The sequence below is a fragment of the Indicator indicator genome, chromosome 19, assembly GCF_027791375.1.
Source record: "Indicator indicator isolate 239-I01 chromosome 19, UM_Iind_1.1, whole genome shotgun sequence".
Classification (NCBI taxonomy): domain Eukaryota; kingdom Metazoa; phylum Chordata; class Aves; order Piciformes; family Indicatoridae; genus Indicator; species Indicator indicator.
This window is the reverse complement of record NC_072028.1, coordinates 9,537,693-9,557,496: the sequence shown is the minus strand read 5'-3', so window position 1 is coordinate 9,557,496 and position 19,804 is coordinate 9,537,693. Positions and strand designations below refer to the sequence as shown.

Genomic DNA, 19,804 nt, shown 5'->3' with positions numbered 1-19,804 from the left:
GGGCCGTGGGTGGCTGTAGGGACATAGGCAGTGACCGGGCAGCACCACATTGGGGGTGGTACCAGGCAGAGGGGTGGTGACCTTGGTCCATGGGGCAACACTAGGGGTACCTGTGACAGTACTGGGGGCTACTGGAGACAGCATTGGGGGATAACAGGGAAGTACCGGAGGGGCACCGGGGGGCAGAACCGGGAGCAGCACCAGAGACAGCTCCTGAAGGATACCGGAGACAGAACCGGGAGGCTACCGGCTCAGTACCGAGCTGGGGGGTTACCGAGGGTAGCAACATGGGGGGACTGGGGAGATATCGGAGGCAGCACGGAGGGGATACTGGGGACAGTACCGGGAAGTATCGGGGGGCAACACCGGGGGAGTAGCGGAGGCAGCTACCTGGGAAAGAACCGGGGGCAGCACCAGACGCAAGTCCAGCGATTACCGAGGGCAGTACCAGTGCGGTACCAGGGGGGTATCGGCGGGGTACCGGCGACAGCACCGACGGGGTACAAGAGGGTAGTAACAGGGTACTGAGGGTGGTACCGGAGGTGGTACTGGGGTTGACACCAGGGGCGATACCGGGGGTGGCGTCGGGGGACTACCGGCGACAGCACCGGACTAGCCTTCCTGGCGGCCCCGAGGGTCTATCCCGGGTCCCGGTTTCGGGCCCCCACCTGTCTGCCGGGGCTCGTCGGCGCCGTGGCGGTGCCATGTCGGCACCACACTCTCCATCGGGCCCCGCCGCCTCGCACATGGCAGCTCCGTTCGGTCCCGTTCGGCTCCCTTCGGTTCCGTCCCCCTCCTCGGCCCCGCTGCCGGCGCGCGGCGATGACGCCAGCGTCTCCTTGTGACGTCACGCACCGCCTCCTCCCCTGCCGCCGCCGCCGCCGCCATGTTCCGGAGCCTGCTGGTGGCGGCGGCGCAGCGGCCCCAGGCCCCGGGTGGATCCCCCCGGTCGCCGTTGCCCCCCGCCGGCCCCGCCGCCGAGGCGCTGGAGGCCCAGTTCAGCTGCCCCATTTGCCTGGAGGTCTTCCACCGCGCCGTCGGCATCGCGGGCTGCGGGCACACGTGAGACGGGGCCCCGGGGTCGGCGGGGGCGGCAGTGGGGATCCCCCAGGCCTGGCAGAGCCACCCCCCGGCGCTGGGACAGCCGCGCACAATGGGCATCCCGGCTCTTGCGGAGGGAGCTCTCTGGGCTCTCTGTCCTGGGACCCCAGATGGTACTGCGTCTCCCGTCCCCACACTGGGATCTCCATCCCGTCTCTCAGCTCATTACCGAGACCCCCATCCCAGCACCAAGACCCTCTATCCCAGCCTGGTACGGAGATCCCCATCCTACCCGTCAGGCTAGTGCCGGGACTTCCATCCCAGCCTGGTACGGAGATCCCCATTTTACCCGTCAGGCTAGTGCCGGGACTTCCACCCCAGCCTGGTACGAGGTCTCGCATCCCATGCTCCAGTCCGGTACTGGGATTCCTAGCTCGGTGCAGGGACCCTTATCCCACCTCGGAACTAATACCTGGCCCCTCTTCCAGTCTAGTTTGGGGACCCCCATTCTCTCTTCTCCTTTCAGCCTCACAGGCTCCTGCCGGCACCCCGGCTCGATACTAGGACTCCCAGTACAGTACTGGGGTCCCCAGCCCACCTCCTGGGTGGTGCTTCACCTCCCTTCCTCTCTCCTTGCTGCTCAGCCATGGGACCCTCTTCCCACCCCCAGAGGCCCCACTAGCACTGGGCACCATGCCCTAATCCTGAACCCATTCCCCTTATTTGGGAGCTGAGTGCTGCCCTTTCCCAGCCCACACCCAGTGTGGATGCACTTGGGGGTCCTTCCCCTGCTGACTTCCCGCTGCGCTCAGACCTGGTTCCTGCCTCCCGGAGCTCCCCCAGACTCTGCTCCCAGCACCCTGGCACTGTCCTCCATGGGTGCTGTGCCCTGCTCCCATGGCCCCTCCAGGTGCTGCCGTGGGAAGCTGCAGTCTGCTTGTCACCCTAACATTTTAGTGACAGCTCTGCACCCTTCTGTGGCCTATTTTTGGGGCACCTTGGTCACCTGTGGCTTTGCTTGCTGCCTTAGAGTGGCCTCCTTTCCCCCCTGCCTTAGCTTATTTGGGGCTGGGGGTGATGCTGGGGAGGTGGGAGAAGGGACATGATGACTTTGTCCCCCTGTGCTCATGCCAGTGGCTTAGCAGCATTTCATCCCCTGCTGTGGGCAGGCTGAGGGGATGGGGTTGCTGTGACAACTGACTTTTTGCCTGGTCTCCCTGCACCCTCTCCCAAGCTCCCAGGTCTGTCCAGTTCGCCCAGTAGGGATGCCAGTCCCTGCATTTCCTGGCTGCCCTGCAGCCTGGGATGCACAGATGTTCCCAAGAGTAGGATTTTGGGGTCCCACTTCTCCTCCTGGGAGAGGCCATGGACACTGCTGTCTGTGCCTCCAGGTTTTGTGGGGAGTGCCTGCAGCCCTGCCTCCAAGTGCCGTCCCCACTCTGCCCGCTCTGCCGCATGCCCTTTGATCCCAAGAAGGTGGAGAAGGCTTCCAGTGTGGAGAAACAGCTCTCATCCTACAAGGCTCCCTGCAGAGGCTGCAGCAAGAAGGTAAAGTTTGCATGGAGGGCTGCTTGTCTCCATCCCACAATGTCAAGGGAGGGCCACTTGCTGTCCGTGGTTTGGTTTGTTGGGTCCCCAGACGCATAGGGGTGAGGTGTTGTGGTGTGTCCCCTGTGTGCCACAGCTGCTGCTGTCAGCCATGCAAGCAGGGCTGTGAGGAGATGAAGGTGCTCTCCTAGCTGCCTTTGTCAGCAGACTGGAGCTATTATTAGACAGTGGGACCTTCAAAAGCAGGTTGAGGTTTTCCTGCAACGCAGGAGGGGCTGAGAGTCGGCTCTGCTGCTGCTCCTGATGAGGAGAAAGAATTGGAATCATGGATTTTTTTTTTGCTTGTTTTTCATTGGAAGACATTTTTAAGATCATCAAGTCCAACCATTAACTCAGCCCTGCCAGGTCACCACTCAACCATGTCCCTCAGCAACCACATCTCCACAGCTTTGAAACCCCTCCAGGGATGGGGACTCCACCACTACCCTGGGCAGTCTGGTACAGCCCTTGACAATCCTCAGAGGGAAAAAAATTGCTCCTCCTGTCCAACCTAAACCTCCCCTGGTGCAACCTGAGGCTATTTCATATTCTCCTGTTACTTGTTTGTTGGGAAAAGAAACCAACCCCCACCTGGCTCCAGCCTCCTTTCAGGGAGTTGTAGAGAGCCAGATGGTCTCCCCTCAGCTTCCTTTTGTCCAGGCTGAACAACCCCAGGTCACTCAGCCATGGATTAGATATTGATAAGCTGTCCTGAGGAGCTGTGATCCCAATGGCTGTGAAGATGCTGAACCAGCAGCATGGCCTGGCCCAGCCCAGGGCAGTCAGGTCTGGGATGATTCAGGGACTGGCCATGATGCTGGGATTCATGGAGCATCTCTGCTGATGCACCTTCTGGCTTCCTTAACTTTGGGGATCTTCTTCTAAGTCCCTGGCTGCAGCCCAGGAACCATCTCATGCAGTGTCAGAGCAGTTTGGGGTTTCCTCCTGTCAGCAGTTCCTCTTTTGCAAAGGCAAATGGAGCTAGTGGCACAGTAACACAGCTTTGGTGCCTTGTGTGTGACCCCTGGGGGCACATGCAGCAAGCACTCTCTGTCCTCTGAGGAAGGATGGGCTGGGGCAGCATTTCCACACCAGCGTGGCTCGTCCTGCACACACCAGTGTTTGCTCAGCTGACCAAAACTGCTCTCCTAAGCTGTGCTGGAGGCTCCAGTGTTGGACCTGGAGGGTGTTGCAGCCTCCAGGAATGTTTCTTCTCTCCTTTTCCAGGTGACCCTGGCAAAAATGCGGTCTCATGTCTCATCCTGTGCAAAGGTGCAGGAGCAGATGGCCAACTGCCCCAAGTTTGTGCCAGTTGTCCCCACGTCCCAGCCTATCCCCAGGTATTGCCATGTGTTGGGTAGGGAAATGTGTCCCTCCTTGCAGTATGCACTGATGTTCTCCCCCCACCATGTTTTTTACAAGCCCTAAAATCTGAGGGTGGGTTGTAGAGTCACAGAAATGTTTTGGTTGGAAGAGACCTTTAAGATCATCAAGTCCAACCATCACCCAGCACTGCCAGGTTACCACTAAACCATGTCCCTCAGCACCACATCTCCACAGCTTTGAAACCTCTCCAGGGTTGGGAATTCCATCACTGCCATGGGCAGCCTGGGCCAGGGCTTGACAACCCTTTTGGGGAAGAAATTGTTCCTCATGTCCAGCATAAACCTCCCCTGGTGCAACTTGAGGCCATTTCCTCTAATCCTATGACTTGTTCCTTGGAACAGGAGATCAAGCCCCACCTGGCTCCAATCTCAGGGAGTTGTAGAGAGCCAGAAGGTCTCCCCTCAGCTTCCTTTTCTCCAAATTGAACAAACCCAGTTCCTTCAGCTGGTTCTCACAAGACTTGTGCCCTTCACCAGCTTTGTTGCCCTTCTCCAGACCTGCTCCAGCACCTCAGTGTCCTTGGAGAGAGTGGCCCCAAACTGAACCTGGTATTCCAGGTGTGGCCTCACCATGATCCGTGCCCTGGTCAGATGCTGGCCACGATGCTGGTGGTCTTCTTGGCCACCTGGGCACATGCTGGCTCATCTTCAGGCAGCCATAGACTGAATTAATCACAGCAAGAAGCCTCAGCTCCCTTTCTCCCCAGGCACCTGCAGCCCCTGCACTGCCCCACGTCTCAGAGCGTGGTGTGGGAGGGACAGACCAAACCCGTGTGGTTCTTCCCATGGCTGGGGTGGGTACAGGCTTGATCTGGTTTCTGCTGTGGGTGGGTGTCACAAAGCCGAGCAGGGGGTGGCTGAGTTAGTTGGAAGGAGTCAGTCCAGTCCTTTCCCAAGGGATCTGAGCTCATCCTCACCATCTTTAGCAACATTCCCAACCGCTCGACGTTCGTCTGCCCGTACTGCGGGGCCCGGAACCTGGACCAGCAGGAGCTGGTGAAGCACTGCATGGAGAACCACCGCAACGACCCCAACAAAGTGGTGAGTGACACTGGGGTGGGCTGCTTCTCTGGGGGGGTCCCTCCTGGAAATCAAGTACCCCATCCCTGATGCTCCACCTGAGGCCAGCTGCTACATTTCCAGCTGGTGTCAGATCCCTTATGAGGAAAGGCTGAGAGCCCTGGAGCTTTTCAGTCTGGAGAGAAGACTGAGAGGGGATCTAATAAATGTTTATGAATATCTGAGGGCTGGCAGTCAACAGGGAAGGGACAGGCTCTGCTCAGTTGCATCCTGTGATAGGACATGGGGCAATGAATGGAAACTACAGCACAGGAAGTTCCACCTCAACATGAGGAAGAACCTCTTTACCGTAAGGGTCACAGAGCACTGGAACAGGCTCCCCAATGAGGTTGTGGAGTCTCCTTCTCTGGAGACTTTCAAGACCTGTCTGGATGTGCTCCTGTGTGACCTGCGCTGGATGCTGTGGCCCTGCTCTGGCAGGGGGGTTGGACTCGAAGATCTCCAGAGGTCCCTTCCAACCCCTGACATCCTGTGATCCTGTGACCTGCCTCTGGTTGCTTTGGTGCCTGTGATTTCCTCTCCCCATCCCTGATGGGTTGACTGAGGTGGAGAACTTGCAGCTCTGGCACCATCACAGAGGTGCTCGTGTGCAGCTAAAAAGTGGCTTGAGCCACACTGCAGAGACTCTGTGCACTGAGAGATCTGCTCAAGGTGGGCTGAGGGGTCCCTTGTTCAGCACATCCCCTGCAGATCCCTGTCAGAAAGGGGACACATGCTTACACCTGCTTCACTGCAGGCTTTGTGGCCACAAGTCATAGTTGCCCTTCAAGTCATGATTGTCCTTCATCCCTACCTGCTGCAGGTGTGCCCTGTCTGCTCAGCCATGCCCTGGGGGGACCCCAGCTACAAAAGTGCCAACTTTCTCCAACACCTCCTCCACAGGCACAAGTTCTCCTATGACACCTTTGTGGTGAGTACCTTGAGTACAACCCTGAGCCAAATCAGGCTCATCTTCCCCATGTCCCATGCCAGGACCAGTGTGCTTCCTACTGTGCAGCTCCTCGGGAGGCAGGGGATGGATCCTGCTTTGGGCTTTGTGGGAGGCACGTGGCACACACATGTAGACCCACTTGAGAGACCTCTGTGGGGGGGTTCTTGAACTGATTGTCACCAGACATGAGGAAGAAGTCTCTGAAGGAGGAGAGGAAAATGTTCCCACTCTCCTTGAAGATGAGTTATTTCCTCCTCGTGCTCCATTAGACTCTTCCCCTGAGGAACTGTTAACACAAAAGCTCTTCTCTTTGAGCTGTCACAAGCACAGGAGGGGAGCAGCCCAGCCTTGGAGCTTTGAGGGGGGATCTGGCTGCTGCTGCATGTCCTGGGTTATTCATGGCCCACTTCCTGGGGGGTTGCTGACCCCTCCTGTGTGGGGTGAGGATGTGATCACCCAGTCTTGACTGCAGGGAGCCAGGGAAGATTTTTTTTACTTAGCATCCTGCTTTTAGTGCAGTACTGTTAGATGAAATCATGGTTTGGGTGGGAAGTGACCTTTAAAGGTCATTTAGATCAACCCCCTTGCAGTCAGCAAGTAGAGCAGATTGCTCAGAGCCCCAAACAACCTGCCCTGGAATGGGCAGGACCTCTGGGCAACCTGGGACAGTATCTCCACCACCCTCAGTGGAAAAAGTCTCTTTTATATCTAGTCTGGATCTCTCTCTTTTAGCTCTGTAAATAGCTGGGGAGTCCCTTCCCCTGGCATCTTCCTTGATACTGCATCCAGCTCTGGAGTCCTCAGCACAGGAGATGCTACAGCAATGATGTGAGGGCTGGAAGCCTTCTGTGAGGCCAGGCTGAGAGAGTTTGGGTTGTTCAGTCTGGATAAGAGAAGGCTCCAGGGAGACCTTCTGGTGACCTTTCAGTACTTAAAGGGGCTGAAAAGAAAGCTGGGGACAGACTTGAGCAGGGCCTGTTGTGACAGGCCAAAGGGTGATGGGTTTGAACTAAAAGAGGGAGGTTTAGTCTGGATAGAAGGAAGGATTTTTTTTATGCTGGGAATGGTGATACCATGGCCCAGGTTGCCCAGAGATGTGGGAGATGCTCCATCCCTGGAACCATTCCAGGTGAGGTTGTTTGGGGCTCTGAGATAATTCCAGACGTCCCTGATGACTGCGTGGGAGCTGGACTAGGTGACTTTTGAAGGTCCCTTTCAACTCAAACCATTCCATGATTCTATCATCCCTGCCCACTGCCACATCTAAGAGCAAGGCTGATGCTGGCAGATTCCAGGCAGGAGAGGGACTGTGGGTACAAAGGACACCAAAAAAAAGCACAACATTCCTGTGTGCCAGAGGAGATGGAGCCTCACAGCCTCAGTGGGACCATAAAGAGCAGGGCTGGCTGTGTGCTTGCTGTAGAAGTGGGTGTCCTGGCCATGTGCTGTAGGGTGAGCTCTGCTGAGCACCCCTCTCTCCCTGCAGGACTATAACATCGATGAGGAGGCAGCGTTGCAGGCTGCCCTGGCACTGTCTCTCTCCGAGAACTGAGGCTGACCACGGAGCTTCGCTTCGGACCCACTCACCGCCCTGATTCCTTTTGCACACTCAGCCTTCCTGCCAGGGAGGCACGGACCTCATCAACCCCCCCTGAGACCCGCTGCTGCCTCTCCTCCCTCTCCTCTTTGGCCAAATTCCACCTTGTTGAAGAAGGTGGAGTCTCCTCAGCGTCGTGCTGGACTGGTGAGAGCAGAGCCATCCACCTGCTGCTGGGAGGAGCGAGGAATCCGCGCTGAAGGGAGGACCACTCCTCAGTTAAGGTCTCCTCTCCGTGTTTGGGTTGGCTACCTGTACCCAGATCTATTTATTAGGAGATGCTTTTTGGCACCATTTGTCTTCACACTCTCTGTTGCAGCTGAGCAGGTACTTAAACCTCTGATGCGTTTCAGGGCAGAATGCCCTGATTTGACCTGAAGTCATTCACCTCCTCCCCCTTGAAAGGGAAGGAAACAGCATGGAGCATCTTGGTGGTTTTTTGTTTTGTTTTGTTTTGTTTTTCTTTTAGACTACAAAGCTATTTCCAGAGACATCAGAAGGCAGGAGCTGCCTCTTTGCCTGCTGCTGCCTGGGCTGGGTTGAAGCCCCGGGGCAAAATGATTGCCCTCACATGCAGCGGGTTTGGAGTGTTCTGTTGGAATGGCATCCAGTGAAACTCAACTTCCTCCTTTTGTACCAGCTCTTGTGATACTGAGCTCTTGCTTTTTATTTTCTACATGTACTCAGTGTGATGCCTTTTTCCACCTTTTATAGAGCAAGGACAGAAGCTGTTACTCTTCACGCTGCAATATCCGTCACGGGGGACAGTATTTTTATGGAACATTATTAAGAAAAGTCTATTTTTTAAAGCAAAACCCAACCAACCCAACATGGCTGCGGCTCTGAGATCTGCTGGGAGGCAGGGCCCAGGCCCTGGGCTGGCAGGTGCGACCATGGGAAGCACATGGATCCTCTTTGGTTGTTTCTGGGCTGTCCTCTCCTTTTGTTGCTGTGTTTCTTCCTGGGCAGGTGGTGATGGAGGAGAAGCTGGGTCACAGCAGCACCTGGTGGGCTGGAGGAGCAGGTGCTGAGCTGCCTTTTTGAGGAGCAGCAGCAACATTTGTGTCGTGCCCACTAACCTTTGGGGTGCATTCTACCTACTTAACCCTCTGAGATGTATTCTTGGGGTCACTAACCCTCTCTGGGGCATGTTCTCCTGCCCACTGACCCTCTTTGGGGTGCCTTCTGCCCACTGATCCTCTCTGAGGCCCATTTCCTGCCCACTAACCCTCTTTGGGGTGCCTTCTGCCCACTAACCCTCTCTGAGGCACATTTCCTGCCCACTAACACGTGGTTGAGCTCTTGATGGCTTAATCTTGCAGGCAGAGCTCCGTGGCAGTGCTGGATGTGGCCTTGGGCTGGGTGTAATCCAGAGTGGTGATTTTCCAGATGGTTTTCTCCAGTAATCCGGAGCAGGCAGGTTAGTTGTGGCACTCTGACACTTGGTCTGGGTGATGGGTCTGCAGGAGGGATGTCTGCCCATGCAAGGCTCCAGAACTGAGTGTCTTGTCCCCATGACATAGGGGATGGTGTCTCCCTCTCCCTGGCAATAGGGCACACTTGGGCAGGTGTTGATCCAAGAGGTGCTCCACAGCATCCTGCTGATGTGTCCCTCCTGGTCTTTTGCCTGCTGCTGGTGGAGTCTGCTGGGCTGGGTGAGGGTGGAGAAAGATCTGTCCTGAAGTCATGACCCCCCTGAAGGGTCATTGCTGGTGCTGGGGGTGAGGAGCTTTGTGCTGGGAGCCTCCCACCCCTGGAGGTCACACCAGTGATGGGATCAGCCCAGAGCTCTGGGTGAAGGAACCACAAGTGTGGGCAAGCAATCCCTCTGCGTGTCTCTGCATGGGAAAGTGCCCTTTCTGGTTTCTCCAAGACCTGGCTCCAGCTCTGCTCTAGCAATACCCTCTTGTATTTCACTTTGGACTTGAGCAGGACTGGGTGTGCCTGGGGGGCTGTGAAGCTCCCCCATGCTACCAGCAGCCCTACAGTTGGGCAGAGGCCATTTGCTCCCCTGGCAGAGGGCAGGGAAAGGGCTGGAGCTGCTCCATTCCCCTCCACTGAGCCAGGCCAGCAAGGCACCTGCCCAGACCAGAGGATGTCCCTGGTGCCACCAAGAGCACCAGTGTCTCCCAGAAGGGCCCCAGGAGGTTTTTCCTGTCCCATCCTCAACTGAGATCCTCTGTTCCTGGAGCAGCCTCCACCAGAGCTGTCTCCTTCCTCTTCCTCCTCCTCTTTTGCCCCATAGTGCCAGAGCAGGGGCAACAACAGCTGCTTTTGTAAAGCACTTTAAGGTCCAGGCTGCGTGGGCAGCTGCTGCCTGTCCCCTCTTGGCAGGGACTCAGTTGTGCCAGCTGCCAGCTCAGCTGTGCCATGCCAGGAGCTCCGCTGTGCCCCCAGCTGTGCTCATGTCAGTGTTACCCACCACTTTTTTTGCAGAACTAGAACTTTTAACCAGACCTACTGTTTTTTGAAGAAGAAGTAAAAGAAGAAGAAACCCGACGACCTTCTTTGTAGCAAAGCATTTTTCTCAATAAAGGCAGTTTCATCCACCAGTGGCCTCCCTCTGCAGTCCCTGCCACAGTTCTGGGGTTCAGGAGGTCACTGAGAGTGGATGCCACCCACCTCCCCACCCATTCACCCTGGCTTCTCTCTGCTGCTTCTTTCCCAAACACAGGGCCTGTCTTCACAGTTTTGTCCCCATTTTGTCACCACCTCCTCTGATGGTGCCAACATGGGATTTGGCATTGTCATTTCATCACCCGTGGTGCTCCTCTCTGCCCTGACTCTTCCCCCTGCTCCTCACCCAGCCCTTATCTCCCCCAGCCCAAGTATTTCCCAGCCTCCTCTGCCAGTGCCAAGTGTCTAAATCTACTGGGAGCTTGTGTGCTGCTGGAGGGATCCCCCTGTGCCCACCCTAGTACCTCCTCAACTGCATGTGTTGCTGGTGGCAGCCACGACTTCCCCCTTGGCATCCAGGTCCTGGCACTCAGAGTGGGGATACTGGGGGCTCCATTCCTGTCCTGAAAGCATTGCTGGCCTGCAGGTGTTCCCAAGAGGCTGGCTCTGAGCCCCTGTGGAATTCCTGAGAGACATAGAGTGGCTCTGCCCACCTGACCCCCTCCAACCTGGGCCCACCAGCCACTGGTGTTCACCTTCGTTCTGGACAGAGTGTGGCTCCTGTCCCAGTGGCAGTCCTGGGGACTCAGTGGCCAGGACTGATCGTGTTGAGGAACCACCTTGTCTGCTTTTCAGCTCTCCCTGAACAGCTCCTGCCAGGCTTTTGGGGCCAGGAGGCTGCCGTGGTGGAGGGAGTGTGTGTGTGGTGTCCTCATGCAGACACGGGGAGTGCTGGGGTGGCACTGGAGCGCTGAGGGGGGCGCATTAGGAGCATTGGGGGGTGGTGCATTAGGAGCACTGGGGGGTGGTGGGAACAGGAGTTCTGGGCAACACCCAGGGTGTGCTGGCGTCGTTGGAGCAGTGCTGGGCTAACTGGTAGAACTGGTGCATTGGGGATAGTGAGGGCATGGGGAGCACTGAAGTGCTGGAGGCGTGTTGGGGAGCACTGGCGGGATGCTGTGATACTTAAGTACCGGGCGTGCTGGGAGCACTGGTGGCGGCGAAGGGAATGGGAGCCCTGAAGGGGTACTGGGGGAACTGCGGTGTGTGGGGACTGCTCCGAGAGCTCCTGCAGGCGCATGCGCAGCGCCTTCCCGACTCGAAAATGGCGCCCCCGCATGCCCATCCCAGCGCCAGCAGGGGGCGGGGCCTCTCCGTGGTCTGATCGCTGCTATTGGTCACTGGGCGCCGAGTGGGGCGCATTTACCAATAGCAGGGCAGAAACGTGCCACAGGTGATTGTCACGTGCGTGGTGCGGGGGCAGGGCTTGATGCCAGCCTGCCCTTAGGCCTGAACCCGGGAGCTCCGCGGGAGCGGCGGCAGCGCGATGGCAGAGGAACGGCCGCTCGCTGTCGTCACCTGTACGGCTCCGGTCAACATCGCCGTAATCAAGTACTGTGAGTGCCCGACCCCCTCGGTGGGCTGGGACCTGGGTGGGGGTAGGGGTGGGGGTGAGCAAAGAGACTGAGACGGGCCGGGACAAGCTGTGCCAAGCTATGCCCTGCCAAACTGTGTCATGCCATGCCAAGTGATACTGTGCCATGCCAAGCAATGCCATGCCATGCTATGCCAAGCTGTGCTTTGTTGTGCCATGCTATTCTGTGCCACTCCATGCTATGCCAAGCTATGCCATGCCATACCAAGTGATATTAAATGATGCCAAACAATGTCATGTCGTGCCACACTCAGTTGTGCCATGTGCTGTAGTGTGCCAAGCCAACTCATGCCAAACGGTGACATCCTGTACTTTTCATACTTTGCTGTGCCAAGTGGTGCTATGACATGCTGTGATGTGCCAAGCCAACTTATGACAAGTTTTGCTGTGCCATGTCATGCCGGCCATACAATGCCATGCCATTTCTTGCAGGGGGCAAGCGGGACAATGACCTGATCCTGCCCATCAACTCCTCCCTGAGTGTGACACTGCACCAGGACCAGGTTGGTGTGGGGTCAGGGTGGTCCCTCTGCCCTTGTTCTGCCCCTCTGGCCCATGCAGGGTGGAGTTGACCCCCATGCCCATCTCTCTGGCAGCTGAAGACCACCACCACGGCCGCCACCAGCCGCGACTTCATCAAGGACCGGCTGTGGCTCAATGGGGAGGAGGTGGACGTGGGGCACCCGCGGCTGCAGGCTTGTCTGCAGGAAGGTGAGCGTGTCACCCATCCCCGGCCACCCTGGGTAGGGTGTCCCCTGCTCTGCCCCACTCAGCTGGCTCCTGTCCCCTCCCAGTGCGACGCCTGGCCCGTAAGCGCCGAGGTGGCAGCTCCGATGACGAGTCCCCACTCAACCTCTCCTACAAAGTTCATGTTGCCACTGAGAACAACTTCCCCACCGCCGCCGGCTTGGCATCCTCCGCTGCCGGCTACGCCTGCCTGGGTGAGTGACCAGGGATGCTAGGGGGGCCACGAGTTTGGAGTGACAGCTCTGTCCCCCGTCCCTCACCCTGTGCCGTGCCCGCAGTGTCGGCGCTGGCGCGGCTGTACGGCGTGGAGGGCGAGCTGTCGGAGGTGGCACGGCGCGGCTCGGGCAGCGCTTGCCGCAGCATGTTGGGTGGCTTTGTGGAGTGGCGCCGGGGCCAGCGACCCGACGGCAAGGACAGCCTGGCCCAGCAAGTGGCCCCCGAAACGCACTGGCCGGAGCTCAGGGTCCTCGTCCTGGTGGTGAGGAGCGTGGCTGGACCCTCCACCCTTGGATGGGTGGGATTTGATGGGAGGGTGCTGGGAGAACCCCAAGCCTGTGTGGTTGCAGACCCTGGGGGCTTAGAGTTGGGAGTCATATCCCACTGTCTGTTCCTCCTTCTCAGGTCAGTGGGGAGAAGAAGCAGGTGGCCAGCACAGCAGGGATGCAGACCAGCGTGGACACCAGCCCCTTGCTGAAGGTATGGGGACAATGGATCTCATACTGCCCAGGGCAGGGTTTGGGGGCCCATGTACCTTAGAGGGGCACATTTCTCCATGCTGGGAGGGACGGAGGGAAGGTATGAAGGCTGTGCCCATGTGGCTACCCAAAGGAAGCTCAAAGGGTCATGATTGTCCTCAAAGTGGGGTGACCATGAGCCATCTGCCACGGCAGCACCGGGCTGAGGTGGTGGTTCCAGAACGTCTGGAGCTGATGATGCGGCACATCCGTGAGCGGGACTTTGAGGGCTTTGGGCAGCTCACCATGAAGGACAGCAACCAGTTCCATGCCACCTGCCTCGACACCTTCCCCCCCATCTTCTACCTCAATGACCTCTCCCGACACATCATTGCCTTGGCACATCGCTTCAATGCCCACCATGGATCCACCAAGGTACTTGCACAGCTCCACGGGGCTCTCACTTTGCTGTGGTGCTGTGGTTCCTCACCCTGTCCTTGTGTCCCTCATCACAAGGCTCCCAGCTTGCCCTGGTGCTGTGCTCTCTCACTATGTCCCCATGCTGTGGTCTGTCCCTGTGTCCCCCACCACAGGTAGCCTACACCTTCGACGCCGGCCCCAACGCTGTCATCTTCACTCTGGCCGACACTGTGGCTGAGTTCATAGAGGTGGTGAGACGCAGCTTCCCCCCTGCCACCAACGGGGACCAGTAAGGCCAATCCCATCTCTTCCTGGGGGAGCAGTGGGATGGTGGTGGTGGGGTCAGGACTGAAGGCCTGGCCATGCCCACAGGTTTGTGCGGGGGCTGCCTGTTGGCTCAGCAGTGCTGCCAGAGGAGCTGCTGGCAGCTGTGGTGACCGAGCCGGTGCCAGGGGCTGTCCGGTACATCCTGCACACCAAGGTATGGGGCTGGGGGTGGGCTCTGGGACCGTGGGACCCATCTACTGGATCTGTCACCATCTTCAGGGGTGCTTGTAGGACCCCATCCCTGTCCCCAGGGGTCTGTATAGGACCCCATCTGTGCCCCCCAAGGGTGTACAGGACCCTGTTCCCATCCCCAGGACTGTATGTGGGACCCCATCATTGTCCCTAGAGATGCACAGGACCCCACCCCTGTCCCCATATCAGGGGTATGTGTGGGACTCCATCCCTAGACAGTGATGTAACCCATGAGGTGGACTTTGTTGGGGTCTGTGGGTCCCAGAGCTCCTCCATAGCCCCAGTGTGGGGGGTCCCTGCACATAGTGGGGCTCGCTGGTGCCAGGATCTGTCTCCTGCTGTTCCTAAACCCATCTCCTGCCCCACAGCCTGGCCCTGGCCCCCAGTTTGTGAATGACCCCAGCCAGCACCTCCTGGGAGCAGACGGGCTGCCCCGCTGAGCACCGGTGATGCCATCAGGGATGGCTGTGACACGCTGAGGAGGAGCTCTGCTGCTGCCACCCAGGGAACTCAGGCTGCTGAGCCCACCTGGTGCAAGACTGTCCCCAGTCCTGGGGCAGGATGTGACTCCCGGGCTGGTTTTTACTCTTTTGTAAGGAAATAAGAGAGTTTCTGGCAGTTTCTGGTGCTGGTTTTGAGGTGTTTGGGGTCTGCAGCCAAAATGCACCTGATCCTGTCCCCTTTGCATGGCACCTGTCATCTCACATGGCCCCTGTGCCCCCTCAGATTCCATTATGGGACTGCTCCTGTCCCATCTCCCCCAGCTGGCCCTGCTGAGGCTGATTCTGTCCCACTACATGGCCCCTGGTCCTTTGTGTCCCTTGTGGTGCTAATCCTGCCCTCTCACATGGTCTGTGTCCTCACAGTTGGCCCTGCTGGGATTGATTTTGTCCCCTTACATGTCCCCTGTCCCTCCAAGTCCCTTGTGGGGCTGATCCTGTCCCCCAGCACATGACCCATCACCCTACATGGCTCCTGTCCCTTGTATCTCTGCTCACTCCACTGTATCCCTTGCAGGACTGATCCTTGCCCCTGTCCCTGCTGCAGATGATCTGACTACTTTGTGACTCCTTTGTCACTCTGACATGTCTCCTGTCTCTCTGTGTCCCTTGTGGGACTGATGAAGTCCCCCTTGCACTATCCTTGTCACCCTCTCTCTCCATGTGCCTCACGGGGCTGATCTTGTCCCACTCACTGGATTAATCTTGTTTTTTCACCCCACATGTCCCCTGGTGTCACTTGTGGGGCTGCTCCTGTCCCTCCATGGCCCTCGTGGGCTGATGCTGTCCCCTCACGCGTGCCCTGCCCTCGCTGTGCCCCCGCGGCCGCTACTGTGCCCCTTTCCGGGCAGCGTGTCCCCTCGGGGGCGTGGCCTGCCAGGAAGGGGCGTGTTATACGCGAGGGGGCGGGGCCTGGGGTTGGCTCGCTCCGTACAGCCACGGCTGCCTTCCGGGTCGGGACGAACCGAGCAGAGCCGTACGGGACCGAGGCGGACCGAGCCATGGGGCAGATCGAGTGGGCCATGTGGGCTAACGAGCAGGCGCTGGCGGCAGGGCTTAGTGAGTGTGGGGTGGGGAGAGGGGCCGGAGGTGCTGCGGATAGGTGCTGGGTGATGGGGGTGCTGGTAGTGGGACTACAGGGGATGCTGGGGGTTCCGAGGGTTCCGGCATAGCGCCACCGGGACTCGTCGGGGACAAGCGGGAAGTCCCGGTCCCGCCGGGGATGCGCAGAACGAGAGGCTCTTCTTCTTCCTTCTGCCCCTCTTCCTTCTCCTACCCCTCCTGGACTTCCTCGTCCTTCTTCTTTCGTCTTTTCTTCCTCTTTCTTTCCCTCCCTTTCCCCTCTCTTCCTCCTCTTTCCCCTCTCTTCCTCCTCTTTCCCCGCTCTTCCTCCTCTTTCCCCGCTCTTCCTCCTCTTTCCCCGCTCTTCCTCCTCTTTCCCCGCTCTTCCCCCTCTTCCATCTCCTAGTCCTTCTCATCCCTTTCTTTTCCCTCTTCCTCTTTTTTCTTCCTCAGTTCTTCTTCTTTGTCCTTCTGTTCCCCCTTGTCCACCTCTTCCTCCTCTTTCATTCCTCCTCTCTCCCCTCTTCCCCCTCCTTCCCCCTCCTACGTTTTCGGCCTGTGCAGGAACAGCCAAGAGGGGCGGAAAGCTCATGGTGGAGGTGACAAGTGGCTGGGAGGACAAAACCTCCTGCGGAGCCCCCCAGCCAAGCTGGAGCCCCCCACTTCCCTTCCCTGCATCCAGGAGGGAGGCACAGCATCTCTCCGTCATCCCTGGCATCATAATGCTGGTTTGGGGGGGTGGCTCCTGGTTGGGGGGGTTGGATCATGGTTGGGGAGTTGGATTTTTAGTTTGGGGGGGCTATATCCTGACATGCGGGGGCTATACCCCCAGTCAGGGACCCTGCTATGCTCCTCTGTCCCCACAGTCATGCTGACAGGCGGGATCGTGGCCGTGGCAGGGCAGTTCAAGGGCTGGTACTTCGCAGCCTATGCCATGTATCCTTGCAGAGGGGGTGCTCAGGATGAGGGGAAAAACCCTGCCCTGGTTCAGGTGGAATGCAAGAGCTTGGGGTTGGGGGGAGACATCCTCATCCTCCTCTCAATATAGGACCAAATTGCTTTTTCCCTTCCCCCAACAACCCTTTTTTTTGGGACCGAGGATTGTGCCTAGGGACTAATCGTGGCCCCCAGCATCCTTTTCCTTGACTCCCCCTGGCAGCGCTGCAGGTGTCCTGGTCTGCCTGCTTGAGTACCCTAGGAGCAAGAGGCAGAAGGGCTCCACCATGGAGAGGTGGTAAGTGATGTGTGTGTGTCCCTCACCCCTGGGACTGGGGGGTTGTGGGACACCACCCCGCAGCCCAGACACAGAAACATGGCACCAGGGTTGGGAGCAGTGGGGTGGTAGCAGGGCTGTATCCCATAAGTGGATTCCATGGGGTGCACCATGCAGGGAGGGGGTGGACATGGGGGTCCATCAGCACTGGGAGTGCCCATCAAGATAGGGGGCAGCCCCTCTGACCCCACGATGTTGTTCTACAGTGGCCAGAAGTACTTGACAGCAGTGGTGAAGGTGTTTGGGCCCCTCACAAGGAATTACTACATCCGAGCCGTCCTGCATGCTGCGTAAGTGGGGTTGGGGCTGGGATGTGGGTCTAGTCACCCCTTGCTCCCCCCTGACCCCCAAATTTTTCACACAGCCTGGCTGTTCCTGCTGGTTTCCTTCTCTCCACCATCCTGGGCACCGTCTGCCTGGCCATTGCAAGTGGCATCTACCTGCTGGTGAGTGCAGAGTGGCTTTGGTCGGGGTGGATGGTGGATTTTGGGGGGCCGTGGGGCCCCCCAGTGACCACCCTGGTGGCTTTGCAGGCAGCAGTGCGTGGGGAAGAGTGGAGACCCATCGAGCAGAAGCCTCGGGAGCCGCTGCACAAGGTGGAGACCATCAAGCAGCCTCCCAGCAACCCCCCGCCCCGGCCCCCCGCCGATGCCCGCAAGAAGCAGCCAGCGGAGGTGGGGGGGCAGGTGAACCCCATCCCTGTAGAGGCTGAGTAATGGGGCTGGGCTCCCCCTGCTGCTGCTGCTGCGCCGCTCGTGCTGCTGCTTCCCAGCTGCACCCTGGCCCCTCAGCAGGGAAAAATTGGGGTGCCTGGCTCCTGGGGAACCTCAACTCCCTGGGCTCCCTTGCTCCTGGGGATCCCCAAATCCCCAGGGATACTCAGCTCCCTGGGGATCTCCAGCCCCCACGGGCTCCCCACCTCCTGGGGATCCCCAAATCCTGAGGGTGCTCAGCTCTGTGAGGAGCCCCAGTTCCTGAGGATGCCCAAATGCCTGAGGATGCTCAGCTGCCCAAGAGATTCTCAGCTCCCCAAGGTATCCCCAAGGATGTTCAGCTCCCTGTGGAAGCCCCAGCTCTCTAAGCAGACCCCATTTCCCCAGGAGCCCCCCAAATCCCTGTGGAACACCAGCTCTGTGGGGGGATTCCCAGCCTCCTGAGAGGTCCCCAGGCCCTGCAGCCGCAGGGATGGGGGGAATCAGGCTCCTCTGCTCCTCCTGCCAGATCTCACTGGGTTTTTGTAACTTCTACCATTGCTGTTGCAATAAAAGCTGGGCAAGGCTCTAGCTCCCCCTGACTAAATTTGCTGCTTGAGGCTTGGATGAGTGGTGGACACCTTGCTGGGTGAAAACGTTGTGGTGTCACTTGTGGTGTTCCTCAGGGCTCAGTACTGGGACAAGGTCCTTCAGTGTCCTTATCAGTGGGCTGCATGAGCAGATTGAGGCACCCTCAGTGAGTTCAGAGATGACACTAAGCTGGGAGAGAGTGCTGATCATCTGGAGGCTAGGAAGGGTCTACAGGGGGGACTAGCCAGGCTGGATTTGATGGGCCAAGGTCACTAGGATGAGGTTCAACAAGGTCAATTGCTGGGTCCTGCACTTGGCTCAAAACAACCCCATGAAAGCTCCAGGCTTGGAGCAGAGTGGATGGCAACTGCCCAGTGGAAAGGACTTGGGTGTACTGGTTAACAGTAGCTGAAGATGAGCCAGTGTGTGCCCAGGTGACCAAGAAGGCCAACAGCATCCTGGCTTGGATCAGCAATAGTGTGGCCAGCAGGAACAGGGCAGGGATCATCGCCCTGTACTCGGCACCAGTGAGGCCACACCTCCAATACTGGGTTCAGTTTTGGGCCCCTCACTTCAAGAAGGACATTGAGGTGCTGGAGCAGGACCAGAGAAGCACAACAAAGCTGTGAGGGGTCCAGAGCACAAGTGTTGTGAGGAGCAGCTGAGGGAACTGGGCTTGTCCAGCCTGGAGGGAAGGTGGAGGGGCATTTCCCTCCCCACTCGTGGTTGCTGGAGTGTGTCTGGGTGGGCCATGGAGAGGACACAAGGGCCAGCTATGTCGATGTGCTGCATGATGGTGACAAGTCCTTCATGCTTTAGGGCTTTAGTAGGTGCTCTGCATTCCTCCCCTCCTCCCCCCTTTCTCCAGCCCTGCTATACTCCCCCATGTAAATGCTGGTGGTGCAGCCACCCCGGGGTGCACATGGGTATGTGGGGCATCCCCAGAAGGTGGCGCTGGGTACATGGGACATGAGTGGCCAGGGTAGGGGTTAGGGAGGATGCAGAGCCACGGGAAAGGTGTGGGTGGTGGGGTTGCTGCGAGACCCAGGGCTTGCCCCCTACCCCAGGGGCTGGGGCTTTGGGACACCCTCTCCATTGCCTCCCAGTTCATCCTGCCTTGCTGCACTGGGTGTACTGGTACTTTGCCCACTGTGCTAGAGCTGAGATGCCCCACAGCTGAGCATCATACCATGAATACCCCCACCCAGTGCCACCCTCTTCTCTACACTTGCCAAGAAACAAGGACCATGCTTGGACTGGGGTGGGTGTTGGTTTATTCTTAGGCTGTACAATGCCAGTGTTAAATAGGCATAGAGAGGAGACAATAAATAGCTTGTGGGGGAAGAATAAATAACCAGTGAGCCCCACCACAGTGCTCACAGGGTCCAGCTGTGGGGCCTCAGGCACCATGAGGTGATGCTGGACCCAGAGTCAGAGCCTCGACAAGGTGGGAGGGTCAGCAATAAATATGGGTTAAAACAGGTTCCCCAGCAGCAAGGCTGATAAATAACTGATAAATAACAAGGTAAAGGGTTGTAGGGGGACCACTTGGCTTGGGGGGAGCCATGTGGGTGCTCTAAAACGAGCACAGGATGGGAGGATGTGGTGACACAGTCACACTATGGGGCTCCACGGGAGCATGGTGGTGAAGGTC

General features: G+C 58.2%; 3 protein-coding genes across 10 annotated transcripts; all 3 read left to right on the top strand.

Annotated features, from left to right (window-relative positions):
- Nucleotides 1-886: 886 nt before the first annotated feature.
- On the top strand, nt 887-10,154 carry RNF166 (ring finger protein 166). Of its 8 annotated transcripts, none has more exons than XM_054389562.1 (8): nt 887-1,062; nt 2,433-2,589; nt 3,856-3,968; nt 4,940-5,054; nt 5,896-6,003; nt 7,511-7,845; nt 8,944-9,041; nt 10,058-10,154. In XM_054389562.1, the coding sequence occupies exons 1-6, from the start codon at nt 887-889 to the stop codon at nt 7,574-7,576; spliced, it is 735 nt and encodes a 244-aa protein (XP_054245537.1). In that variant the 3' UTR covers nt 7,577-7,845; nt 8,944-9,041; nt 10,058-10,154. The 8 variants fall into 8 exon arrangements, with proteins under 8 accessions (XP_054245537.1, XP_054245536.1, XP_054245535.1 ...); XM_054389561.1 differs by having other exon boundaries at nt 8,336-9,041; XM_054389560.1 differs by having other exon boundaries at nt 7,511-7,948; nt 8,091-9,041.
- A 1,410-nt stretch (nt 10,155-11,564) lies between these two features.
- Nucleotides 11,565-14,564, top strand: MVD (mevalonate diphosphate decarboxylase). Its single transcript, XM_054389759.1, has 10 exons — nt 11,565-11,634; nt 12,105-12,175; nt 12,269-12,383; nt 12,467-12,613; nt 12,698-12,897; nt 13,041-13,115; nt 13,310-13,528; nt 13,687-13,802; nt 13,886-13,994; nt 14,401-14,564. Exons 1-10 carry the CDS (start codon nt 11,565-11,567, stop codon nt 14,470-14,472), a joined length of 1,194 nt encoding a protein of 397 aa, XP_054245734.1. The 3' UTR covers nt 14,473-14,564.
- A 969-nt stretch (nt 14,565-15,533) lies between these two features.
- LOC128973389 (cytochrome b-245 light chain) lies at nt 15,534-17,583 on the top strand. The gene is made up of 6 exons (XM_054389690.1): nt 15,534-15,591; nt 16,461-16,530; nt 16,754-16,828; nt 17,074-17,157; nt 17,232-17,313; nt 17,401-17,583. Exons 1-6 carry the CDS (start codon nt 15,534-15,536, stop codon nt 17,581-17,583), a joined length of 552 nt encoding a protein of 183 aa, XP_054245665.1.
- The last annotated feature ends 2,221 nt before the right edge of the window (nt 17,584-19,804 follow it).